The following is a 27,791-nucleotide window of genomic DNA, read 5'->3' on the forward strand; positions in this document are numbered from 1 at the left end:
CACAGGCTATTACCATGGAAGACACAGTTGATCTAGGGTGTGCATGCTGACCTAAAAGAATTCATGTCAGGATGCGTGATTCTTTGGATAGAATGAATTGCACACTAGACGATGCAATGTCTTCTCTGTGCTACTTAAAAAAGCAAGGGCTGACCTTACAGCCAGTCATGTGCTACATCCACAGATGTTATCCAATGTAGCTATGGGTTTGCAAGATCTCTCTTCCACAGTGTTAGCACTTCCACAGCAACATCTATTGTGGAAGTGTCTACTCCCAGGAGACGGTGTCAGTATGGTTGTGATGATCAGCATGCTGGCACATCTCCTAGCAGACATCGGTCAAGGTCAAACACACCAGAATCTTGCCCGAGTCTTGGTACAGCTAGTTCAATTTCTGACAGAGCCAGCTCTTGTGGGCAGGAAGTGTGCACAAGATGCCGAACCCTCTGACATGCCTGCCCTGAATCTGTCCAGTAGGCCAAGCTGTGGTCCTGCACTAACTGCTGAGTCTATCTCCTACCCCCAGCCCACAGAACATTATGCACATCCCCTGACCCTTGCCCTTCTTGATATTATACCTCCCCTCATATCAGTTCTGTTTTTATACACCTCGGCAGTCACACTCACTCTCTTTCTAGTGAAAGACTTGCACTCCTGTATTCCCATCCCCATCAGTACAAATGATAACTGTACTTTGTCCTTTGTACATTCTAACTTGAGTTGCTTATGTCTGATGTATGGGATGGCCAGCCTGTGCATGGGTAAGTACAGCCTAATGATGGTTTATCATGCATCATTTTTTATTGTAGTGTATTTCCTTAACTTTTGATTACTATGTTGTGAAGCTTTGTGCAATCTGCTACCTCTTTGCTAGTGTCACAGTATACTGTGCAGAACTCCATATAGCATGATCGTTTCCTGCTGTGGCTACTCTTGTCTGACTCAACTTCTGCTGACTGTTGTGCTGGAAACTACTGACCCTGTTAGAGCCCATCCTGCTGTAACTTATTCCTAAGTATAATATTGTGTGACACTGTACACACAATCAGTGTGTTGGCACATGTAGCAGGGTCATACTGCAGGGCACCACTGGATGAATTCAGACAGTGAAAGTATGCCTTTAACAGCCCAAGCATAGGGTTAGTAATATGTTTCTGGATTATGATAGTGCACAGTTGTACCCTGGTCTGTTTGATTGTGAGGATTTATTATGGATGTTATGAACCGGGTTCCATGGCATATCCAGCATCATCAACAAGATGGCCCTTGTGGGAAGTCATCCCTAGCAAACTGGTAATACAGGTTATGTGCTCCATATGTGGGATTTGTGAAAACTATTTGGGTGTTATGAACATACGTTGTAGATGATACCCTATGCAATACATACCACCTGGCAGTTGATGTAGTGTTACACTTTGCTGTTTATGTACCTTCTTGCTAATTCACCAGGCGGGGACTTTATTTCAATGTGGGTAGAGTCTGTGACTTCTACAGTACCTCAGGAACCTGGCTATATCATAGAACTCCCACATGATGTCATCTCTTCCCTCTGGGGTATGTGAGAACCACTTATGCTCTCCCACATGCTGAAACATGGCGGCAAGAAACTGATGGAGTTTTCTTGAAGCAGAGATCTAAGATATTTCCACTGTTGCCCCATGCAGTTTCTGAAAGGTCCCTGTAGCTAGTATAACTTAGGATCCACTGGGATAGGTGCTCCACAACTCCCATGTGACTACAATCAAGGTTGACATGTTTCCACGATTTGTTGAATGGTGCCTGTATCAACACAATACCAGTCCATAATGTTGATGTCATGGAGGCCATGGAATGTTAAGCACAGTCAGATGACCCAGGGCCTCTGGAGTGATGTTGCACACAACCAGGCATAGTAGCTGCACTAAGAGCCTCATGCAGGTCCACATTTAGTACAGCTGTGGAAACCTCTAACATAATTCTGTGATTTATTCCATCTGAAAACTGGCACATGGCCAAGTTCAAATACACAGTGGGTGCAACTCTATTGTGCGACATTTAAACATTTTTGAATCACTTTGCCATCTTATGTTGCCCCATAATCATACATAGCACCTCGTTATATAATATTTAGCATATAGCACACCCAACCACATTATTTGGCCTAGGTATGTTATGTATCTTGGTTTTTCTGAATTACACATGCAACCTGCACATGGCCACTCATACAAATATTCTCAGCATAATGCTGTAAGGTTTTCTGAATCTACCCACATTGTGCATTGGCAACAAGTGATACCACCTCCTTACTCTGTCATCTTCTTCATAATAAGTTGCTTGGGTGCACATAAATGTCAATTAAATGGATGTTTTATTATGGATATATGCAAATAAAAGTCACAAACCCCAGTAAAATGACGTTTACAGTGAAGAATGAATAATGCATACTACCAATTTTTATAACATTACTAGAATGCTGTCATCATACATACTTTGGTATTCTGCAGATTTATTTTTATTGGCTAGATGGATTCTGAAATTAAGGTAGAGAATAGGGTATTGGGAAAGGAGGTATTCACAGATTGATGGAACGTATAGACAGAGTGCTAAGTTCTGACTCATTCATAGTATGTTGTCTGTTATCACAGTCCAGTAGTTGAGAAAATTTGTATATTTAAAATACGTATAATATTTAATAAAATGTACCTGTTTCACCTTGAAGGGGCACATTAATGAAATAGGTGTCTGTTTTTTACACAGCCATGGTAGACTATTATTCAAGTGCAATGCGCATTTACATTCCTTATTTCTTTGGAACTTGCATATGTATTTATATATTATACACTTAAGTGAATTGACTGAAAACTACAAGCAAAAAATGAAGACATACACAAGTGATGCATACAACAAATAGTATCAGGTTTAACTTACAGTATATCATGTAGATAGTTAATTATGTATTCCTTTGAAAATGAAAGAATAAAATTATAACTCTAAAGTGCTAAATGATGGAGCTCTACCTGTAACCCAAATGACTATGTCAGTGCTGAAAATGCAAGATCTGGATGGACAAAGGTTGGCTGTTAAAAAACAACTGCCCACCTATCCTGTAGGGAGAAAGGGAGGCACTCTTGCTGGCATCTACTGCAGAAGTGGATGGAATGAAGTGCCGTCTCTTTGTGTTTCTAGGTTACTACTAGGCTAACTGCCCTTGTGGGACATTTTAAGCTAAGCTAATTACCTCCTGTAAGAATCAAATCTAGCATATTCTGTCTGTAAGGTAAACACCTTAACCATTATACCAAGGTGTGTGTGTGTGTGTGTGTGTGTGTGTGTGTGTGTGTGTGTGTGTGTGTGTACATATCTATATGTCTATAGCTATATCTATCTAGATATATGAATGTGATTAAGTACGTGTAAGTACAAAATAAAGCAGAAAAAATACGAGGAGGTGAGGTAAGAAAGGATCTTTAGTACAGAGCAAACTGATTTATATGGCAAAATTGTCAAGATGAAATTGAGAACTTAATCAGACTCTAGATAATACAATACATGTAGATTAATATACAATAATAATAATAATAATAAACAATAGCTATAGAGGTATATAAAATCAGGTAAACTGCACCATCTAATGGGCTACATTTTTTGAGGGTAGTTTGTTCCTGCTGCACACCAATCAGCTCATTTGTTTTCCATTACCATGGGGAGAATCGACTGGCATTTATGAAGCCATCTGAAGTGGTTTGAAGTAGCTTTGTATGCCCTACAGGGTTATCTTTTGTCCAATTGGACTGCCAAAAGCATTTCTGGTGGTTGTATAAGTGTGCTGAAAGTAAACGTATTCAGATCGAATCGAACTATGCAGAGTGATTCATTTTCTACAATAACATGATATGTTACAGTGTTAAAAATGCTGAAATAATAGAAGAAGAAAAGTGAATAAAATGTGTGATCTGGAATGTGTGTGGAAGGGATGGGCAGATTTGTGAAAAGACTGTGTTTTAGGTGTTCTCAAGAATGTGTATCAGTGATTATACAATACTGAAATGTAATTTGCTGTAAACAGACAACATTTATAGGAGTTAAAATCTAGCCTTACTTTAACCAGTAATATATTTAATGGGACTATGCCAGTTGTTCCAGCGTCTTAACAGTAAACAATGGTACATTGCTTAGAGCTGAGGAATATATACCGAAATTCAGAAATTGCCACAAAATGTTTTTTCTAAGATGTGGCAGTCTCAGAGTTGGTTGATGTTATTTTTAATAATGACTAGTGCCACAGATTCAACATAATATTATATTTCACCTACTGATTCCCAACATCTGTTTTTTTTTCCAATAAACTTAAGTTTTTTTTTCTGGTGCTGGCATACCAAAATGTGTGATTCCAAGAATAACATTTTTTTTATTTCTTTTTTTTCCCCTTGCTTCATCCTATGGCCTTCCTACCCTTGTGCCCCTGTCCATTGGCGGGTCTGCAATTCCTTGCTCCCCTGGACTTATCCAACTCTGTGTTGTGGCCAGTCCTGAAGACTAAAGGCATCCAAGGGTGCTAACAATTGCCATCAGCCAGAGATCACTTTACTTTAAGTGGCCTAGCCTGTTTCTCACTTTCTCTCTATGGATTATGCGGTACATCTAAGGGCTGGACATGCAAAAGGGATGTGCAACATTTCACCCAACCTCCAGGACAGCTCAGCCATGTTCACAGCTCTTTCCCCTCTTTGATCTACATCCCCACACTTCAGCATCACCAGCGTCCATAAGGACTGACAAAAGGGAATGGACACACACTACCCCTTCCTTGTGGGATGGGAACACCATCTCTTCCTGCCAGCACCTCAGATGCCTAGACTGCTAATTGAACCAGATCATCTTGGCCAAAGTCAGGGCTTTATTCCACTTCTCCATGACACCAGTTCCACGAATTACATTTGAATGGTCCTGTCTCCATATTCATGTTTATTTACAGCTTACTGCCTATGCTGGAATACTCAAAGGTTCATAGGTGGTTACTAGGCTATCAACTTGAGAGCCATTTAAGCTTAGCCAAGCTTACTCCAAATTTACCCAAATATGCTTATGCAGATGTATTCTTTCTTTTGAAATATACATAAAACAACAATATTACATATGAATCCATTAGTCCTTGATGTTGCCCGGATATGGATACATGGGTGTTTCATAAACACAGTTACTAAGGGAAGTATACTTATTGCTAGTAATTCTGTCTTTCTGAGTCATGCTTTATTTGTTTCTTTACCTTCTTCATTTTTATATCTTCAGGCAGGCAACTACACTTTCAATCGGGGAAAATTGCTGAATGTGGGATTTAAAGAAGCAATGAAACATGAAAACTGGGACTGCATCTTCTTTCACGATGTAGACCTTATTCCTGAGGATGATCGAAACACCTATATCTGTGACCTGTTCCCCAAACATGCTTCCATTGCCATGGACAAATTTAAATACAGGTACAGCTGTGTCGATTGCTAAGTTATCATGATACAATGAAAATAATCTTATCTTCTACTGCATAATAATTCTGCAAAGAATAAATATGCTGCTTTATGCAAAAGTTGGAGCTGTGTTAAATTATTTGCTTTGGCATACAGAAATGAAATGTATGGATCTGTATCAAAAATGGAGCAACTTCTGCAAACCCAATTGCCTTTGTGTCATCACTGAAGCATCGTAAAAGCAATACATCTAATTTCTTATTAATTACTGCAATTTTCTGTTCTATTGTGTTGCCTCCTGTTTTATCCTCAGCATGAATAATAATTATTACAAAGTGTTATTCTATATTACAAGCAGATGTCTTTAACAAAACAACACATTGCTTTAAATAATGAGACAAGGAGTCATTGCCATGAATTCAATAATTCTTAGAAACATAAGTGGCCTGATCATTACTCTTTGGTATAACTACTGACTCACCGTGGCAGTGGAGAGTACAATCATACTGTAGCAGAACACCACTTACCTTGTTAAAAGCCAACCATTAAATAGTCCTATGTTGACCAAGGTTAAGTTCTGGTTTCTAAGAATGATTCACTTGCAGCTCTGAATGTAGATTTCTTTCACTGGAGTGACTACTGTATTCCCCTTAATAACATAATGAAAATAATTTAATTTATAGTTCTAGCTGATTTAGCAATGTTTGCTCAAAGGGTTTTAAACATCCTGACTTGTTTAACATTTCTATCTCCTTTGCTAGTTATGCTAAAACAGATTAGTGACTTATGTGTATCCTTTTAATTGCCTAAAACAACAAGTAAAAAGTTATACAATAAAGCCACACAGGCAAAAACATAAAAAAATAAAAAAACACCCTAGTAAACCAGAATCGCTATGCAATACCTTAAAAATTCTTTGAAAGAAGCTAATGGGAAATATGCAAATGAACCTTTAAGGGCCTATAAATGTTCCAGCTACTTGGCATCGAATGCCCACTCATATGTTACACTTTAGACCTCTTTATTGAGGTATTTAAGCACATCCACGGTGGTGCAGTGGTAGCATTGTTGCCTCACAGCAAGAGGTTCTCCCGTTCGATTCTTGGCTGAAGTGTGGGGAGTGCCTTCTGTGTGGAGCCTGCATGTCCTCCCTGTGGTTGGATGGGCATTCGAAAGACATGCGTAAATGGGCATGCCTTCGTTGAAGGTTGGACGTCGAGTTGGCACCTCAGCGTTCATGAAAATCTACTGCCTATCATTAGTGGACCAGAGTTCCACTGTGGCAACCCCTAAATGGGAAAAGCCGAAAGACAAACAACAACATGTTGTTCATGTGTGAACATCAGTGATGGTTTGTACAGTGAATCACTGCAACATGAGCTCTATACCCTTGTGGGGGTCCATGTCTTATCTTACTGTCCTCCACACTTGATGGTGGAGTAGAAATGGTGATCCTGTGGCACTATGTGTGCCTAACATGGCCTCCCCTATTAAAGGCAGCCCTCACCAATGGAGTTTAGAAGTGGAACAGCCATGGAACATGTGGCTGGCATGCTGCCTGTGTGCACAGGGAGATGTGGGTCTTGTTTGCTGCCTACAGAGCACGTATTTGATGTTACACACACATCTAGGACATGCACTCCCTCATATCACTGTGAACAATTGCGAATGTCATTAGTCTGCCATTCTATGATGGTCCTGCTTGTTTGCTGGGTCTCAGATATTGAGATAGCTAGCTCAGCATCTATGGACAATGGCAAGATGTACACCTCTGTCTTCCCAATGCTTAATGGAGTTTTCAGCAACTAATGGGAACTGCACCACAAGTTGATACTTCCATCCATATTTGGACCAGTTTGAGACTTTTTGTCCATCTTTGTCTTCTAGTGTCTGGGGCAGGTCCCTCAAGCAGAAGCCATGTCTTGTGACTGGAGTAGGAATCTGGAATGTAAATTGTTTGTATTCAACACTAACACTGTGACTCCTGGCTGTGCCAAACTTTGGGTGCCATCATTCTCAGATTCAGTGTCATTCCAGTCATCAGACAGTGATATATCTATGATGGAGGAGCTTGATTAATCACCTGTGAATGCATCAAAGGAAAATTCCCAGCATAAATAAGACCTGCCACCATTACCTGAATCCCAGTGAATGAATGAATACTACAGACTGTAATGGCAGGACTTAATAAGAGCGGCCTTACTTTGTATTGGTGGTATTCTACTCTGAAGCCCTAATGTTCATATAAAGAGCAATGGTGTTTGCATTTACTCCACACTACACAACGTAGTTACACAGTATGCAGCTACCTGTTGATGTAAAGGCATGCACCCCTGGAGCATCTCCAAAAGAGATTGTTGGAGAGAATTAAACTCTGCTGCAATATCCAGGACTCCACTGCAGCTTCCCATGTAGAAAGGCTAGGAACTCCACCTTCTCTGATAATGGTTGTTTGGTAGATGGGCCACCAATTGTTGCACTATGCTCCTGTGCCAAGTGGAAGGTACACGCTTTGGCAGTACCACTCTTGTCAGTGGTCTGGCATCTGCTTTGGTCATAATTTCTACTCTGGCTAATAATAGCACTTATTTCATTTAGCACATCACATCAGGCACATTCATGAAAGGGCAGTTCAGATTTCTTACTGCCGATTATCAGCTATCCATAGAGATGGAGGTCCTGCAGCAAGACCTTACTGTCTGCATGAGATAATTTGCATTTCCTTTGTTTATCTTTTCTAGGTAGCCTGCTGTGAAAGAAAAAGGAAAATGTATGTGAGGATAATCACATCAGTAGGCATCACATACCGATCATCATACAATCTAAATATTCCCTGTATACTGCAAGATGTTGTCAGTAACATTTATCTGTGGGGAGAACACAAATATCTTCATTCTCATAGTCAGTGCTTGTTTACCTCTCATACAGTGTGACCCCACAAAAAAACAAACAACAAAAACAGTGGCAAGGAGTAAATGTCATGGCAAGCCGGCAGCTGATAGTGCCAGGCAGTGGCCTGATAAAACACTGCAAAATTAATTGCCATCCATGTGATGAGTGCCAGAGGGTGACCTCCCAGATGGTATGCCTTTGAAAGCACAGGGTTATAACCATAAAAGTCTAATATGACTCTCTCTCTCTCTCTCTCTCTCTCTCTCTATATATATATATATATATGGGTCTACTTCTTTTGACCTAACTTTCATTTGCCTGACACTCATTTTCCTGACCCCATTTGACTGAAATTTAATTTGTCTGACACTTCATTTGCCTGAGACTTCATTTGCCTGACAAGTATTATTAGCAAGAAAATGGAATATGCCCCCTTCCCCACTGCAGTGCGACCCTGGAGTTAGAATATATAGTTAGGGGAGGTATAGGGGGTACAGCCCCCCACAACGGGGGGGGGTGGGGATGAAGCCCCCCACTTCATTTCATATGATATTGTTAACTTTTGATGTAATATTGCTTAGTAACAGAAAAGTAAGTGGGGGGCTTTGCCCCCCACACCCCCTGTTGTGGGGGGCTGTGCCCCCCACACACCCCCTAACTATATATTCTAACTCCAGGGTCGCACTGCAGTGGGGAAGGGGGCATATTACATTTTCTTGCTAATAATACTTGTCAGGCAAATGAAGTGTCAGGCAAATGAAGTGTCAGGCAAATGAAATTTCAGTCATTTGGTCTCAGGCAAATGAGTGTCAGGCAAATGAAAGTTAGGTCAAAAGAAGTAGACCCATATATATATATATATATATATATATATATATATATTTATATATATATATCAGAGAGAGACAGAGGGAGTCGCAGCAGGTATAGACATAGACAGAACCTGTTTAAAAGCAGATTTGATTCAGTGGCACTACGGACATCTCCATAAGAAAGTTGAAGCTGTTTGTTTCTGTTGCAGAGTGTGAAGCATGTACGCAGGTATATGTATTTGTGGCAAACAGGTGTGTTGATGCAAAATATACTACCATTATCTTTTTTGCGGAGGAACACACAACAATCTGTAATGCAGCAAACATCACACAACCAAAGTAAATAAGCATAAGCCATAGCACAATCTCCCTTGCATCTGCTGTCTACCTGTGTCCCATCATGCTGATATATCCAGAAATACTATGTACATGAAAGTACATGAATGTGTCATTACTGCCCCCTTTTCCCCTAAAAAATATTCCTACAGACACTAGCAGTATAGCATAGATCTGTCAAGAAGTGTAGAAATTCAATTAACCTCCTTGTGGACTACCTCTAGTGAGATGTTAGTGACGAATACAAGGTGTCACACAACAAAATCACACACATTAGATGCCTGTATAATTGCATTACTAGCATTGTTAAAGGTGAAAAGGCAACGTATTAAAATATACATGCTGTGGAACTTTCTTGTAGATCTGCTAATAGACATGCGCCATTCTGTGGCAAGGTAACCCCCCCTGTCGTTTGAACCATCTGACAATACTCTACACAAATGCACCTCTAACTTGCAACATTAACAAACATTTCAATAAGCACATTGGCTGTGCAGTCCTAACCAAGTATTTTATGGGGAGATAAGTAAGTAAAAGTTTTGTAGTGTGTACTTACCTATTAAACAAATGTAGCTGGTAGTACAGTAAGATTCTCCTTCAGCTGCACAGGCTTGGAGATTGCCTGATTGTATTCCTTTGTAGCATGATGAGGTTCATGGCAGCTGATGGTGTTTATATTGTTTAAATTCAAGGTTTTAGCATGGCAGTAATGCAAACTGGACATCACTTAATTCCAATCTGGCAGTTAGTGTACAGGACTAAAACTATGGGCGACCACTATGCTCCTTCCTCTGCCCTAGGTACAGGGTTTCATTCCTTCCACCTTCATTTGTCTACTGTCATTTAACCAGACAGCACTGCCGGGTATACCCTGAAAAGTCACAATCCAGTGAACTTACCCAATCAGCAAACAGGTACAAAATGTTACTGAATTTCTGTTTCTACATGCCACACCTGTGTGCCAACTCATGCTAAAAGAGTTGATCTCTACATTATGCACCTATGATGTGCACTGAGCATGCATGGGCAAGTCAATGACCTGTACAGGGATATAGAACTAAAGTGCAAACCTGCTCTTATGGTTTAGCAATACACACCTGCTACAGATGTTTTATGCTATCCTTCACTCATTAACACTACTCTGCTGCACCAACATTTTTTGTGCTACACAATATTTACACTGTGACAGATTATATTACCAAGATGCCCTAGGTTGTGCATCACTTGCCAAAAAAAGGAAAGAGACCTGACTGCAATATGCCTAGCATAAGGACCACCAGGAGTGCCTGACTGGAGACTTATGAAGGTCCCCATTAGAAGATGGATACTTGGAATAGTGTTATCAGAGTACTGTCTGATGCCACTGGTATACCTTTCTGGTGAGCAGTGCAAGCATCCCAACAGTGACCTGAGAAGCTGCCATCTTAACCTTCTTTGTAGGTAGGAAAAAGAAGAAGTCAGATGTATTGTGAGTATGAATCTTTACTGCACAGTCATATCGGCTGTCTGATTAATAAATGTGTTTATTGCAAGCATATTACTTAATGAGCTTTTTGTTTCTTCTAGCTATGGGGGCTGTGTTGGAGAATAATGTCCTTTACTGGAAGAAATTGGAGGGAAACATTACTTCTCCTCATTTGGTAGTTATAATTGCATTCAGAGTGTCTTACAGTTATTTGCTATTTGAAAATGGATACAGGAATGTCTGCCTTTATATCTCTTGGTATTCTGAATAGGGTCTTTACATTGTCCCATTTTCTGACACAAACTGGGGTGGCACTGTGGCACAGCAGATAATATTTTCACCTCACAGCAAGAGGTTTCCCGGTTCAATTCTCCACTTGGGTGCCTTCGGTATCCATTTCCTGACACAAACTGGGGTGGCACAGTGGCACAGCAGATAGTACTTTTACATCACAGCAAGAGGTTTCCCAGTTCAATTCTCCACTAGAGTGCCTTCGGCATGTCCTCCCTATCTTCACATGGGTTTCTTCTGGGTAATTTGGTTTCCTTCCACATTCCAATGACATGTAGTAGGTGGATTGGACTCTCTGCCATGAGTTTGTGGTGTGAAAGAACAATGGCGGCAGGGCTAGCCAGCTGGCAGTATAAACCTTAGCTCTAGATGATTGTTGCTCTTGAAGTGGCACCCTGATCCCATGTGCAAAAATGGGGTGTGAATAGATGGATTTCTGACACAAGCTACAAACCCTGGCCTTGCTTATAGTAACCCCACATCTTTTTGCATCTGTCCACCACCTTTTACAAACCACACCCATTATTCTACAACTGAAGTCCAGACACCAAGCAGTCACAAAACTCAATAATGACATGACAAGTTCAGGAAGAGATAATGTTTAATTTTAAACAAAAATTAAAACAAAATACAGTGGATAATGTTACCTGCCAAAAATAAGGTTATATATACAATACTAATGTGGCACTGTTACACATTTTGAGTAGAAAAGTTACAAACTGCTACCGAAAGACAAAGCACACTATAAGTACAAAAATACTGAAAACAATCACTAAGTATGCACTGCTACCACGATAAAAGTTTGGCATGTCTTCAGTCTACACAAAAAAAATCAAATACTTAATTCTCAAAGACATTCTAAACATGAGCAACAGCTAGTAACAAAATAAATGATGGCAGTATGCATGTAATGTCTGTCAGCCCCAAAGCTAGTAAGTTATTCCACACTTAAACATCATGCACTAATGAATGAAAAGATGACACTAGCCCTAATTACCAATTAAATCACACTAATCATAACCATTAACTACTAACAAATGAAAAGAAGCCACAATGGACCTGAATCCTAAGAGCAATTTAATCATAAACATCAAAACTAACAAATAAACATATGACATAATGGCCCTAATTCTTGAATTCACATTAGTAGTATCAGACAACAACAGATGACAAGAGGCAATGTCCTTAGTTTACAAAATCACCATGGCCACAGTCAAATTTCCAAACAGCACTGTAAGCATTAACAGTATATAACATTTATTGACAACTCATTTTTATTTTTTATTAGGCAGTGCACTGATCCACATGAACCGATTTCAGACAGTGCTCGCGAGTGCCAATTGGTTATGTGACCTATTTGGACAGATAGATGGAGGGAGAGGAATTAAACCCTACAGTACAAGGTGAAGCTTAAGATCTCAGCCTTAATCCTAATGTGGTTTAACAAAACAGTTATATAAATACAAAGTAAAGTACTGCAGCATATTATAACATTTCACCTACAATGCAGAAGCACTCCCTGGTTAAGCAAAGACCAAGGTATAAGGCAAAATCTACTAGCTTCTGGAAAATGACCCAGTAGAAGGCACAAAGAAATTTGGGTTATTACGGAAAGCTAGAAGGGTAATGATGATGGTTATTAGGCACGGTTCATAAGAAATGTCAGCAAAAATCTGCTTGTCAGTTTAGAATGCATCAAAAGCAGAAGGAAGGAGTATATCTAGCAGCTTCTGAATAAAGAAAAACCCACAGAAGGTATACTGCCCCATGCAAAGTTTACAATGAAAGAGAAAGAATCTACCTTAGGAGAAACAAGAACAGCACAAAGAAAATAAAGGTAGGGAAAGAAACAGGCTCAGATTAGGTCGCAGCAAATATGATCAAGATTTGGGGTACGTTACAGGAGAAATGGCTACTGAGGACATTCATGGCAGTATGGAGAGAAAGGTATATATACTGAATGACTGCAGAGTACTAATTCTTGTGTCATTTTACAAGAAAAAAGGAGACATTACAACTGTGGATAGTACAGAAGTATCAAACTCCAATCAAACGCCTTGAAAATGTTGGAGAGGGTGACTGATAAATGAATATGCAAATTAATAGAAGGTAAGATAGTAAACAATCAGTTCTGATTCATCTCAGGGTCCAGCACAACCAACCTATTGTTTGCAGTGAGACATATAGTGGAGAAGAATTTGGAGATGATGAAAGAGTCCAACTGGGCATTCTTAAACTTGAAAGAAGCATAATACAAAGTCTTAGGAAGGCTGATCTGGGCAGTCCTGCAATGGCTGAAGTCCCAGAAACATTGGTGGAATTAATGAAGATTAAATTGCTGAACGTAATGATACAAAAATAAACAGTGTTTGGACTCTTAGATGGGAGTGGGAGACAGTGTGCATCAGGAATTAGCTCTGTATCCTCTGTTGTTCATACTGGTGATGGACTACATCAGTAAATAGGATGTAGAGAACAGATCAACAAAGCTGCTGTACACAGATAATGTGGCACTACAAGCTGAATTTGAAAAGGAACTTCTGAAAATGATAGGGGACTGGAATAAAAACTGAAGGCACATTAGGGGAATTGAGTACAGATAACAGCTGTCATAGAAAATCAGAAGATGTTGAAAAATGAGATAGAATAGAAAGTAGTAGAATACATTAACAGCTTTGAGTATGTGGAAGGGTGTTGAAGAGAAGAGTAGTGTGACTGAGCAGGGCAAAGCTTGAATGACAGATACTGCAGCCAACACCCACAAAGCGTAATGGGTAGTGTGTAACAGATGAATGCCAAAGAAACTGAAAAATATGGTGAACAAAACAGTGCTCTGACCATGTCTTCTGTATGGTACAAAAACCTGAGCAGTGAAGGTGGAGCAGTTGAGTGGTAGGTTGTATACTGTATGGTAGACAAAGAAATGAAAAGATGACAGCAGAATGCAAAGTAGCCCCAGTTACAGGGAAGGTCAAGAACATAGGTTAGTCACTTAGGCAGGAAAGCAGAAAATCATTTAGTTAGAGAAATGTAGGTAAGCTAGGAAGAAGGCAAGATGAAATAAGGACATCCAGTCAAGAGATGGATTCTATGAGAGAAGATGAACAACAATCAGACCTGACTGTTATATAATTTACAAAACACATATCAAACAGAAAAACAGTGTGTACTGCTATCAAAGAAGGTAGAAAATTGGAAATGTTTTCAGAGAGGTGGCAAGGCTTGACGTGGCACTTCAACCCCATGTGTAAAATGGAAAAAAGTAGGCTGACGATTAAAATAGGTACTGTCTGAAGAAAAGGTACGTCAGCCATTTCAGCTCTAGTATGGCAGAAAACAATGTTACAGTGCAGTGAGGGTGAAGTTGTACATACTTCAGTTACTTTGACGTAGACATTGCAATGCAACAAACTAATTGCTGACAAAAGCAAAAAGTCACAATTACTTTAACAACAATTATGCAGTAGATCTAAAAAAATGCCCAAACAGCAAGCTATCTGATCATCAGGAATCACCTTATCATCACAGTGCAACTAAATACCAAAACAGTGCTTATACAGCCCATGATTAACTGACAACAAATTCTAGTACTGTTATAAATAAACAAATACTTACATTTCATTTCCAAATCCAAGTCACTATTTCCAATTATACTGCTGACCTGTTGTTATTGTGTTTCCTGTAAATGTAGGCAAACAAAAACAGAAAACAGATCTCTTATACAATAATATTTAAAAAGGAAAAAAGTGTCAAACTCCTGTATTCATTTTTTACTTTGACAGGCATATTGGCATTGCTTAAAACTCTTATTGGTTTAATCTCAAGTCAACAAGCAGTTTGCACAAATCAGCTGCAGCAGAGAACATTGCAGGAGAAGAAGCAATGTTGACACTTCATTTATTTATTTAATTTATTTATTTTATTCATCTGTTTATTTTTAATTTTGCAAGCATCTTGGCATTGTTTAAAGAACTCTCATTGGCTGAATCTCAAACTTGAAAGCAGTTTGCACCAATCAGCAGCAAGAGGGAAGAGTGAAAGTAGGGTAGCAGTCTTTGCAGTTCTTGGGGCTTTTCATCAGTATAGCAAATGAGCAAACATGGAAGTACCTTCTCACCTGTTTAAAAACTGGATTATTCAGCTGTAAAACTAGACAACCAGATTAAAGACTCTATTCTAGATGATCCAGGAAAAAAATGGGCAACCTTAATTCTGAATATGAACATGGAGCTATACAACTTATTGGTATGTTGGACCTTTGCTATGTTTTTGCTGTATATGTGCCAGACTTAGATAAGAGGAGAACTATAGTATCAGTATAAGAGAGGTACACATCATCACCCTGGAATAACTGTTGTCTATAGGCACACCATTATTTTTTCTCCACAAGATCCACAGCACATCTGTACACACATTAGGAATGCTACTCGTGTCCCCCTTGTCAGATAGCACGTCCTAGCATATGGGCATTTCTACAACACATGTAGGTAGTTAGTAGCTCTACAATGAAATAAAATTCTACTGCTGTAGTAGTATTTAGCCATTTCATATTCAGCTTCATATATTATGTATTTGTGTCATACACATATATTTATTTCTCTTTCACCTCCCTTCATTTGCCTCCCTCCTTTCTTTAACAATTATTTTCTGTTTGCTAGTTTATTTCTTTCCATTTATGGTTGTATTCTGTATATTCTTTCCATGTCTATGCCAGTGGTGTGACTATACTCTTCAGTTTCTAGCAGGCAGAGCCATCTCCTGCATGTACCCCATCTATAACCAGGTCTGCTTCCCCAGTGAATACACTGGGAGGCAGACAGGGGACCTTCTCTGCCACCCCAAAAAAAAAAAAAAACACAATAAACGTTTACATGTAAATACTCATGCTCATAGACACAACCTCATTACATGAATGTAAAAAACAGTGTTTTGGCAGGGGCAAGGCCACCCTGCATCCTCTGTGGAGACTGTGCCCTCCACTCCCCCTGCTAAATTTATATTCTAAGTCTGAGATCGCATAATACCAGTGAAAGAGCATTTTCCCCAACACAGGTGATGTAGCACTATCACCTTCTTGGAAATATACCCATAACTCTCAGCTATTTTACTATCCCTTCCCCTACAACCCTAATAGCAAAATAAAAACCAATGCTAATACCAAACACCTCTTTCTTGCCCTAACACCAAACCTCAAAGCTAAATACAACCCACTACACACTTACCAGATACTGAAATTAGCTCAGCGTGGTGACATACACCCAAACCCTGGACCAAATACACAAGCAAACCCCAAAGTCCTACACCTATTTACCATTAGACACAATGTGTATGCAATAAAATAAGCTCCCTGCATGCTTGGATAGAACAAAATAAACCTGATATATTAGCACTCACAGAAACCTGGCTACACCCCAGCATAAAAGACACCGAATTCATACTTGCTAACTTTGCCATATACAGCCTGGACAGACCTAATAAGAAAGGTGGTGGAATAGCACTCCAGTATCCATCCATACTCAACATAACTCCATACCCACATACTATACCCAAATTCCATAACGCCAAATTACTAATAACTACCCTAAGTCTTAACAACTCTAAAAAAGTCTTTGTCATAACAGTCTATATCCCACCAGGAAAAATGTAATAACCCTGGAAGATATACTGCCATGGACTACAGAAAGCATCAAGCTAGAAACAGTAATCCAATGTGACACAAACATAAACTGACACTCTATCACTGTAAACTCCTACAACACAAATATAAACCTATATGGTTTCAAACAAATAATCACTGAGCCTACAAGGTACAACAAAGACTTCACTAGCCACTCCACCCTAGACTGGATCCTTGTATCCCCCCCAACCAAATTCTCCTCATCAAGTACACTCTCAGTCTCACTAAGCGACCATCTTCCAGTTTTTGGCATTAGAGCAACCACCCACCTTCCAAAAAACACATACCATAAAAACAGTTAGAAATACCTCAAGACTCAACCAACAAACAATCAACAATCTACTATTGAAAACTAGCTGGACAACCTTAAAACTACTATCACTCAAGGATGCTGTACAATACTTTAATACCTCCTTCATGAAAATAATTGATAGTCTTGCCCCTGTACAAACAAAGATAGTGAGGAAAACAAAACCCCATGGCTAATAACTAACTGTGTTGATCTCATGAAACAAAGTGACACTGCATGGAACAAATGGAAACAAAATCAGATGCAACAAAATTTCCAAACCTTTAAAACAGTACCTAACAAAGTAACCAGACTAGTCGACAAGTGTAAAGATTCCTGCTACACTAACCGCCAGCTTCAACACAAACAGAACCCCCAAAATGTTGGCAATCTATAACTACCCTTCTCATCCCAGGCTCAAGCAAAAAAACCACTGGCCTTCACTCAATGCCCCCCCCCCCCCATCACAAATTACAGAGGAATTTAACAAACACTTTATTAAATCCATAGCAGACCTTCTCACCACTAATAACTCAGACCTTCTCACCACTAATAACTCAGGACACCCCCACCCAAACCTTCAAACCAACAACAATACCTCAACACCCACCACAACAGAGCAACCCCTTAACTATTCCACTAACCAACAAAATAACTCCAACAATACCTTCACCTTTCAGCCTATACCCACCTCTAAAATAAAAAAAAGCTACTACTCAAACTAAAACTCTGTTCCACATCAGAAGACAGTCTCCCACCCCAATACCTGAAACTCGCTGCTGACTCAGTTGCATATCCAGTCAGCATTCTAATAAACAGATCACTTTCAGAAGCCACAGTCCCAACAATATGGAGACTGTCACACATAATGCCAATTCATAAAGGAGGTCACTCCATGGAAATATCCAATTTATGCCCAATATCTCTACTATCTCCTCTATCTAAAATCATGGAAAGATGTATACACTAACAATTAACAAAATACCTACTCCAAAACAAACTGCTTACTCAAACTCAGCATGGCTTCAGGCCAGATGATAGCACATCCACTGCATTACTATCCTTCACCAACACTGTCAACAAGGCCAGGGGACCAAGGTTGCCAAGTATCCGCAGTATTCCTGCACCTCAAAAGCCTTCAACACAGTTTCATATTCTTTACTGCTTAACACACTATCCAGCCAAGGTTGCTCCTCCAACACACTTCAGTGGTTACACAGCTGCCTATATGATCAGAAGCAAGCAGTAAAATGGTGTAACCAACTCTCCCCTTCCTACAAAACCCTACAGGAGTCCCCCAAGGCTCTATTTTAAGACCCTTACTATTTAACATATTTATCAACAATCTATACATCCCCTCTTCCTCAGGAACATTAATAAAGTATGTAGATAACTCAGCCTTAATATGCACCTCCTGTACTCTCCCTGAACTCCTAATCAAAACTCAACAATCATTCACAGCAATTGAATCCTGGCTCACAGAGGCCGAACTCTTTCTAACCCCCCCAAAAAGAAAAAAAAACATATTCTTTCACCTCAAAAATACCACCCTCAGCCCAGGCCAATTTAATATTCTTGCAGCTGACAAAACCATCATAGATGTCATACAAGAACCTAAACTACTAGGTGTTATTATTGGTAGCAAACTTAACTTTGACCTTCATAGCCAACAAAACATCAAGAAGACATAAAAACTATAACTCCTTTACAATAACAGACAATTCCTTACCACTCCAACCAAGGCGACCCTGACTAAAACTGTCCTGTTCCCCTCCCTATTCTACGATTTCTGTATACTAATCAATCTGCAAAATTCCACCAAGACTAAACTTAATCAATGCTACAAAAAAGTTGCAAAGTTTGCAAGTGATTCCAGTTACTGTACACATCATTGTATACCACTAAAAAAACTAAACTGGCTGAAATTATCACACCAGCTAGCATATACACACCTAACACAGAACACATAACCTATACTATAGACCAGGTTCCTATTAAGTCAGCGAACGCTTGAAATTGTGAATGCTGCTTAAACGAACTTGTTTCAGCAAAATGGCAAAATTCTGAAAGCACAGAACAGTGGGGTTTTTTTTCCTAGGGAAAAAAAAAATCACTGGGCTGTTTTTTGGGATTTTGCCATTTTCTCCACTGTGGTGCGATCTCAGAGTTGGTATATTTAAGTAGGGGTGTGTGGGGCACAGCCCCCCATATCGGGGGGGGGGCAAAGCCCCCCACTTTATTTTGTGTGTTTTTTTTCCCTGGGAAAAAAAATCGCTGATCTGTTTGTTCGGTATTTTGTCTTTTCGTGGAATTTAGGTTGATTATATAGCGTTCGCAATTTTGAGCGTTCGCTTATATAATATAGAACCCTATAGATCGACTGCTTGTCCAGCCCTTGTAAACCTAATCCAACACTACAAACCAAACAGAGCTCTCAGATCTGAAGATAAAAACCTCCTAGAAATCTACAAACCTCTAGAAACACCCTCCCACTTAACATTAGGCTAACTCTTAGCCTACCTCTCTTCAAAGCCTCCCTAAAAACATCTAAATGCCTCATGGCTATGCACATGCCTAATTCCAGGCTCAGACTCTTCCTCCCCCTCCTGATACCTCCACTTACTACACTAACCTTTTTCGTCATAACTAAACTACCAAGAGTCATAGTAAGGTACTGGAAACTGTTCACTGTTCTAGCCCTATCATCCTACTTACTACCCAAACTACCAATCTAAACAGCACATGTTTTTGTTTTCCAATTCTAACTTGCATCATGGTATTTTTGTATACCCTTATCAAAGATGTAGTGGCACTGTATTATTGTAAAGTTCTGTCAAACATAACATTTTACATATAGTCTTATCTAATATGTAAGTCAATGTTATATTGTACAGTCCTGTCAAACTTTTTTGTTTGTAAGTTTTTTGCTTATTTATCTATGCATGTGCAAACTATGGATCTTTTCTCCCCGGGCCTCCACTGAAAATGAGTTATGTGACTCAGCTGGACTATCCTGGTTAACAAATGTCAAATAAGTAAACCAAGTCACCTAATAGTTTATTGACATATTGTTTAAAATCACTTAGAAAAAAAGAATATTACAACTGTTTATTTATTTATGAATATCTTATAACATGTTCAGTCATTCATGCTTTCACGTTGCAGCCAGCTCCTACAGTGATCCAGTGAACAGTCAGCACCATCCATGGAGTTTACTAGGCAAAGGAGACAAAAGTAGATTGGCATGCCTTTCTTTCAGGGTTCCTATCATGTAGTCAAACTTTTACAAGTTCGAACCTCATATGTTAGAGACCATAAGTTAGAATTTTTAAAAGTTTGAGTGTTTGAATGGAAATCTCCATAAGTGGAGGTTTCCATTTTGTTTTATGGGGTGCAATCTCAGAGTTGGTATATTTAAGTAGTGGGGGTGTGGGGGTGCAGGGGGGCTTGCCCCCCCCTCCACTTAAAACAGTTTATTTTGTTTTCCGCTGTTGTTTTGTTTTTTTATTCATAGTCGAAGTTTTATAACTTTGAACATAATGGTTCGAACATTACGTGTTCGAAGTTATTAAACTATGTGATATAGACCTTTTCTGTCATATCACACACATACATTTAACAGACAATTTTGTTACCAGTCTACCAACTGAATGTCCTTGGAATGCAGGATATAACTGAAGTACCTAGAGAAAACACATGTGAATGAAAGGACTAAATACATACTGCATATAGAAGGCACTGTTGCCTAAAACTGAACTCAAGAACTTCTTGCTTTGAGCGGCAATGCTACTCACTGTGCCACGGTGCTGCCCAATATATAACATATTCCTCATAACTAAAATGCAGTTAGCTGTTATTAAGGGAAAATTCATGGCAAATCATGTCACCTGCATATAAGAAACCTGGAATTAATGAAGACTTTTTCCTTTTAAGTCTAAAATAACTGGTGGTACAAGTCATTGTCAGTGAGTTTTGTTACCTCCCCCCCCATGTCATTTTGCTCATGTTTGTCTAATTAAATCTTTTACTACCATCTTTATATCCTTCTTCTTATTAACTTGTTTTCTTCTTTGCTATAGCATATCCAGTACTAATATTGACTAATAATTAGTCTACACTGTTCCTCTACTGCATTTATACTAATCATATTAACTTGTAGAATGATTAGAATATAGCTGTATCTTTTAGCAGAATGTAGTCTGAACATTGTAAACTTGCACATTGCAACTAAAGCAAATGTACAGAAAACTTCATTGCTAATATGACAAACTTTGCTGCTATTAACTATTGTCATTACTCTTTCTGTTAGTTATATTATTACTGTTTTATTATCCATCCATAGGATTCAAGGAAGTCCTGTCTGTCCATACAAATTGCCCAGCTCAGGTTGGTCAATTAGGGTGATGGAGACGAATTCTGATTCCATGATTATAAGATATAGTAAAGGCACACTGAGGAGCATCTCATTAGCAGATCATGACTCTGAAATGAGATCTGTGCTGTCAGGCTTGACAGTGCTAGTGTTCTCCCTAGTACCCCATGCATTGAGTTAGCAGAGTCAGCCCTTTACACAAACATGCACATGCATGCTTGTTTATGCGCACACACACACACACACACACACACACACACACACACACACACACACACACACACACACACACACACACACACTACACCAGAGTCATAGCTAGCTCATCTAGTGCCGATCTGGCTTCCCTGGAAAAAAAAAAAAAAATAAAGTTTTCTTTTGTTGAGTTGATCAAAAAAAAGTTTTTTGCTTAAAACAGTACCAGACATCTTGCTATAAATGTCACAGTCAGCTCGGCTAAAGTTACAACATCCCCAAAAGAGCTAAGAGTACTAGCAGTCCCATCAGTAACTGCCAATCACAGCCCCAATACCTTGTGCTCAAGGCAGCTACCCTCTTCTCCCTTCCTTAGCCACATTTCACACACACATACACCACACATAAAATCTTTCAGTCTCATGCATGCCTCTATAGTCACGGATTCACTTGGCCACACACATACACATACTGACAACCACAGCACCACTGTTCCACTGCACTTAGTTGCATTGAGAAAACTCCCAAAGGAATGAATGGGTGAATAACATCTTTAGACTGTATTCATGTTTTCCTACTAGAGTAAAATTTTCACTTGGGTGGACAAATCAGGAGCTGCAAACATTTCCATGGGAGAGCACATGGCTAATTAGCATTAACTACTGCCCTAAACTGCTGTATTAGCATATAGCTTCTCCAACAAGACCCTCTTTATACTACGGTCCCTTCCCCACCATAGTAGGTGTGCAGTCTAAGAACTGGAAAGGCTTACCTAAATGTGGAAACATTCTAAGATAAGGCTTCCACATTGTGATAAGCTTTCCTGAACCTTCCCTTGTAAAATTTATAATGCATATAAAATGTGTTATCGTTTTTAATATATTCTGTTTTTAACTACATGAAAAGCTTGTTTCCCCAGGCACTTATTTATTCCATTTCACACATGGAAATAAATTGATATAATAAGTAAATAAATAAACATACATACATACATACATACATACATATACATATATAAATAAATGGGTGTATATTTAGAGCTGTGGGGTACCTCAGCTTAATATTTCTGTGTGATGAAGTTTATGTAATGAAAGTCAAACAATAATCTACTCTTCGTGCCATTTCCTGAATTCTACTTTGATCCAATTTCTGTGCCTTTTGGACTATTTTAAAGCAGGAATAATTTGTTAACTCTTCATTTGTTTGAATAACTCACAGCATTGCTGATCTTTAGGCAATTACAAAAAAAAAACAAAAACCTTATTTTTCCATTTGAAATTTTTGTTGGCAGATAGGGGGTGTGAGTCTATTGTGAAAGGAAAGAAACAGGTGGGCGGATTCAGAAATGTTTGCTATGTCATTGTAAGTGAATTTGCGTAATGAGCAACCATAGGCAGGGTGGGTATAATTCAGAAAAACTATCTACATGACTTGGCTAGGCCAGATTATGTGGTCAGCCATGCTATAAGGTAATGACTGCATAATGAAGTGCAAAGTATGATCTTCTTCTTCTTTCGGCATTTTCCCGGTTAGGGGTCGCCACAGCGGATCACCTTGTCCGCACATTGAATGGCAGTAGAGTTTTATGGTGTCGAGTTGCCAGCCCGGCGCCCAACCTTCCACAGAAGGCACACTCACACACACACCTAGGGCCAATTTAGAGTATCCAATCCACCTGCAGCATGTCTTTGGGATGTGGGAGGAAACCGGAGCACCCGGAGGAAACCCACGCGACCACAGGGAGGACATGCAGACTCCGCACAGAAGGCACCCCAGCCGAGGATCGAACCGGAGAACCTCTTGCTGTGAGGCGGCAATGCTAACCACTGCACCACCGTGGCCGCCCTAATGAAGTGCAAAGTATGATAATGAGGTAAAAACGATATGTCAGACAGATTCAGAAATATTTAAATTCAGTGCATGTGCATCTGTTCAGATGATATACATTGTGCAAATATGCTCGAGGTTGTCACAATCATTACATGTGTATCTTCAAGGGGCTTTGATTGTAGCTGCTCTGTGTGACAACACCCCCTGAGGCTCCAGGTCATCTGAAAACATTTAACATTTTGTAGCTTCCATGACACTGACACCGTGGATCAGTACCATATGGACAGGGACACCATGTTTGAAATCATGGACTTGTGTTGGCCTTATCTACAGCACCATAGATGTTATATAGTACCTCTCATGGTGTATACAAAGGTATGTGTGGCCTTTTATGTATTTTAGCTACAAAGACCTTTCAGTAACCTACTAGCAACAGTGTGGGTATCTCAGCAAATGACTTTGAGAATATTTCTTCAGTTCCACAATACCATGCTTCAGTATTGGGGTAGCAGATGTGATTCCCATGTGCCCTGGAGAAGGGAGCAAATACCATGAAGGATTTCCATTACAAAGTCCATGTTCCTGAGGTACTACAAAACATAGACTGTACAGACAATGAAATAAAGGGCCCACCTGGTGAACTGGGAAAGGGGTCTGTGAATCACAAATGGTATCAGCCCATCAACTGTTAGGTGCCCTGTAATGTACAAAGTACCATCTACAATATATTTGCAGACCATCTATGCAGTTTTCATACCTTGCATATATGGCACACATGTGACTTTTATCAATTGTTTTGAAAGGATGACTTCACACAAAACCATCTTGTGGCTGATACTGGATATGCCCTAGAACTCTGTCTCATGACACCCATAAGACATATGCATACTCAAACTGGTCAGACATACAATCATACCCTGTCAGAAACCAGAAATATTTTAGAGCATGTGTTTGGTCTGCTGAAGTCACACCTTCATTGTCTGGGTACAACTGGTGGTGTCCTGCAGTATGATCCCCATCACATATGCCAAAATGCTGATCATCTGTGCTGTGTTACATAATATTATAGCCAGGAAGCAGCTACAGCATAGTGGCTTCTTTCAGGGACTGTAGTTCCCAGCACCACAGGCAGCAGTAGCTGAGACAGACGAAGAGTCAGTGGAGGAGTCAGCAGCAGGGGATGACCATGTCAGATGAAGGCTGGTGCAGTATGATGTGGCACTAGCAAGGAGACAGCAGACTGCACATAGCTATGCAACATAACTATACAAGAATTAAGCAGGTACTCTACAGTGAAAGTGATGCATGCAAAGACTGGCCAAACTGTGCATCAGACATAGTCAACCCAAGTTTTAATGTACAAAGCTCAGGACACACTTATCATTTGCACAGGGCACATTAATAATTTGCAGATGTGGACAAAGAACACAAGAGTGCAAGTATTTCACAGGGCAGTGTGTAAGTACTGAAATGTAGAAAAAGAAAAAGTGCATTTATGACTAGGGTGATAACTTGCTTGGTGGAGTTTAATGTGTAGAAGGGCCAGGTACAATGGGTGTATAGGATGTGCCGGGGCCACATTAATAATTTGCAGATGTGGACAAAGAACACAATAGTGCAAGTATTTCACAGGGCAGTGTGTAAGTACTGAAATGTAGAAAAAGAAAAAGTGCATTTATGACTAGGGTGATAACTTGCTTGGTGGAGTTTAATGTGTAGAAGGGTCAAGGAACAATGGTTGTATAGGATGTGCCAGGGCTGTGATGGCAGTGGTGATAGTGTGTGTGTGTGTGTGTGTGTGTGTGTGTGTGTGTGTGTGTGTGTGTGTGTGTGTGTGTGTGTGTGTGTGTGTGTGTGTGTGCCAGCCTCAACACATAGTGCAGTACTGCGAATTGACCTATCAGATATGTCCAGGACATGCATGACAGTCGAAACTGCAGTGCATACTCCCACTCAAAAGAGCCAGGAGTTACACTGGATGTACCATTACTTTGGCTAGATGTTGGTATGCCAAGTGGCATGGGGATGTAGTTTCCTGGGTATAGACACATTTTCACTTAATACTGCTGTACAGTTACTAGCCTTGCATGAGCAGGATCTCACTCATCCTTGGCCATGTTAGCTAGCATGTATGGATGTAGCAGATGACCAGCCATGAGTATGGCCCCTCTGTCCTGGCAGATGATTCAGAAAAGACACTGTATGTTCAAATGTGTGAGTCAGTCTATCCAATGAATCAAACATATGGGTCATGCATTTCCATAAGTCATCACACAGCACAGATTACCCTCACTATCTCTGCCATGGCTTTGGTGGATCTAGCCTGTGCCTCTACAATGGCCCTGCGCAATCAGAGTGACAGCTACTAACCTCAGAGGAGTGTGGTAATAATACCTCCAGTGAACACCATTACTACCCCCTCCCATATAATCACCCTCCCCTGCCTACAAATACTAGTGACAGATGCAGATATCTCTGATCTGATCTCAGGGCCACCACACTATTCTGACCTATGGTATCCCTATCAACCTACCCACTGTCAGATGACTGTGTCCCGGGTATCTGCAGGCATTGAGACTGCGTCCATATTCTGAGTAGGAGATGTGGGAGTCACACTCCCTAGGTCAAACTCACAGTCTGCACCCCATGCTTGTGCCAGCTTATCCCTACCATCATTATCAGAGGCTATGAATCCTCCAACATCTGATGGCAGCAGTTCTACAGTGCTGGCAGGTGAATACAGCAAAGCAAAACTATTTAGTGTAAGTAGGACCCAGCATCACAAGTGCACATACAACAGCAAAAACTATGGAGTGATAAAAATATAATAACAGTTAATACCCCTGTCTATACTTCATATATATGGATGTGAAATTTGGATCTCCAATGTACCTGTGTACCAAAACTTAGACAAACTTAATGAACATTACTCTGACTACATGTTAAGGAGGAGTTGAAATTAAAACTCTCTGCAGCTGTCCAGCTCAGCCCCTGCATCTAGCCCCATATGGTGGGACACCATAGAGATGGCACCTTTTAGTGAGGCCAGGAACTCCTCCATCTCTGTAGGAGGTTCCATGGTTGATAGCACTCCACCATTTGCCCTCCATTCCCCTCTTTCATGGCTTCCATTATGTGAGTGGTGGTACAGATTATATCCATGGCCCTGTGATGGACCATGTCATAGCTGCAGTCCTGATTACCCACCATTTTACTTTAGTAACCATTTCAGCTCAGGCACATTCAGAAAAGGGCTGGTCAGACACATGGATAGCTAAGAGCCATCAGCTATGGAGAGGGAGGGCCTGAAGTACCACCTCATTTTCTGCATCTGTAAATTAGGGGTTGTGAATGGATGTGGGTGTGCCAGCAGATCCCACACTTTTCTTTGGACCCTGTTTTTTTAGGCTGTTCTCTGTTATCAAGAAAAACAGGAAAGTTAATAACCTTATTCTTGCATGGCTCTAAAAAATTTCTCCAGTAATCCTGTAGTACTAAGACATACATTTTGCTCAGTTTGTGCCTGACAGTTACATGTGTTTTCCGCAATCTTTAATTAACTGTCAAGCAATATATGTGTACTGAGCACATATTTCCCACAGAAGCACAACTAAACAACAACACATGACCATTACAATAACAATTTTAATAAGGTTATGGCTAACTAGATATGTGAAAGGCACACAACAGTAAACTGTAATGAACATAGTTCAGAATATGAGCCTGGGGAGGCTGTCTCCCCTCTGCCTTAACCTTACAATGTACTACTTGCAAAGTACCTGTTAAGGCAGTTTTGGCGAACACATCCTAAAATTACTGACAAAATAGCACGTCTCACATGTATTAGGGTAGAGTAATAGTCAAAGAAAGCATCATACAACCGAATGGAAGTGTGTGAGAAGTAGTACTTACATTATATAAGCAGATATCTAACTCAGAAAATAAGATTTCAACAAAAGCAGCTTGCAGGATTCAAGCACCTTTCTTGTTTTCTTCTTTAGAGTGATGGCACTCTAGCCTTCTCATCATACTTACATCACGTAGATTCACCCCTCTGGGCATGATGGTTATGATAACTAGGGGTCTGTTCTGAACTGCTCAATTTTCAAATGAGAAAAACTGATAAATATTATGAAGAGAAGATTATTACACAATGCCATGCACATGCCTGCACACCTGCTGAGAGCTCCT

General features: G+C 39.9%; 1 protein-coding gene across 1 annotated transcript in view; it reads left to right on the forward strand.

The window, feature by feature from the left end:
* LOC122809201 (beta-1,4-galactosyltransferase 3-like) overlaps positions 1-27,791 on the forward strand; it is a 415,178-nt gene that overhangs the window by 275,359 nt on the left and 112,028 nt on the right. Inside the window, exon 4 of the mRNA XM_044080511.1 lies at positions 5,269-5,456. Coding sequence (XP_043936446.1) covers positions 5,269-5,456 — 188 coding nt within the window. The remainder of the gene's footprint in view (positions 1-5,268; positions 5,457-27,791) is intronic.

The sequence above is a fragment of the Protopterus annectens genome, chromosome 8.part0 (genome assembly GCF_019279795.1).
Source record: "Protopterus annectens isolate FY-2018-M chromosome 8.part0, PAN1.0, whole genome shotgun sequence".
Taxonomy (NCBI): domain Eukaryota; kingdom Metazoa; phylum Chordata; order Ceratodontiformes; family Protopteridae; genus Protopterus; species Protopterus annectens.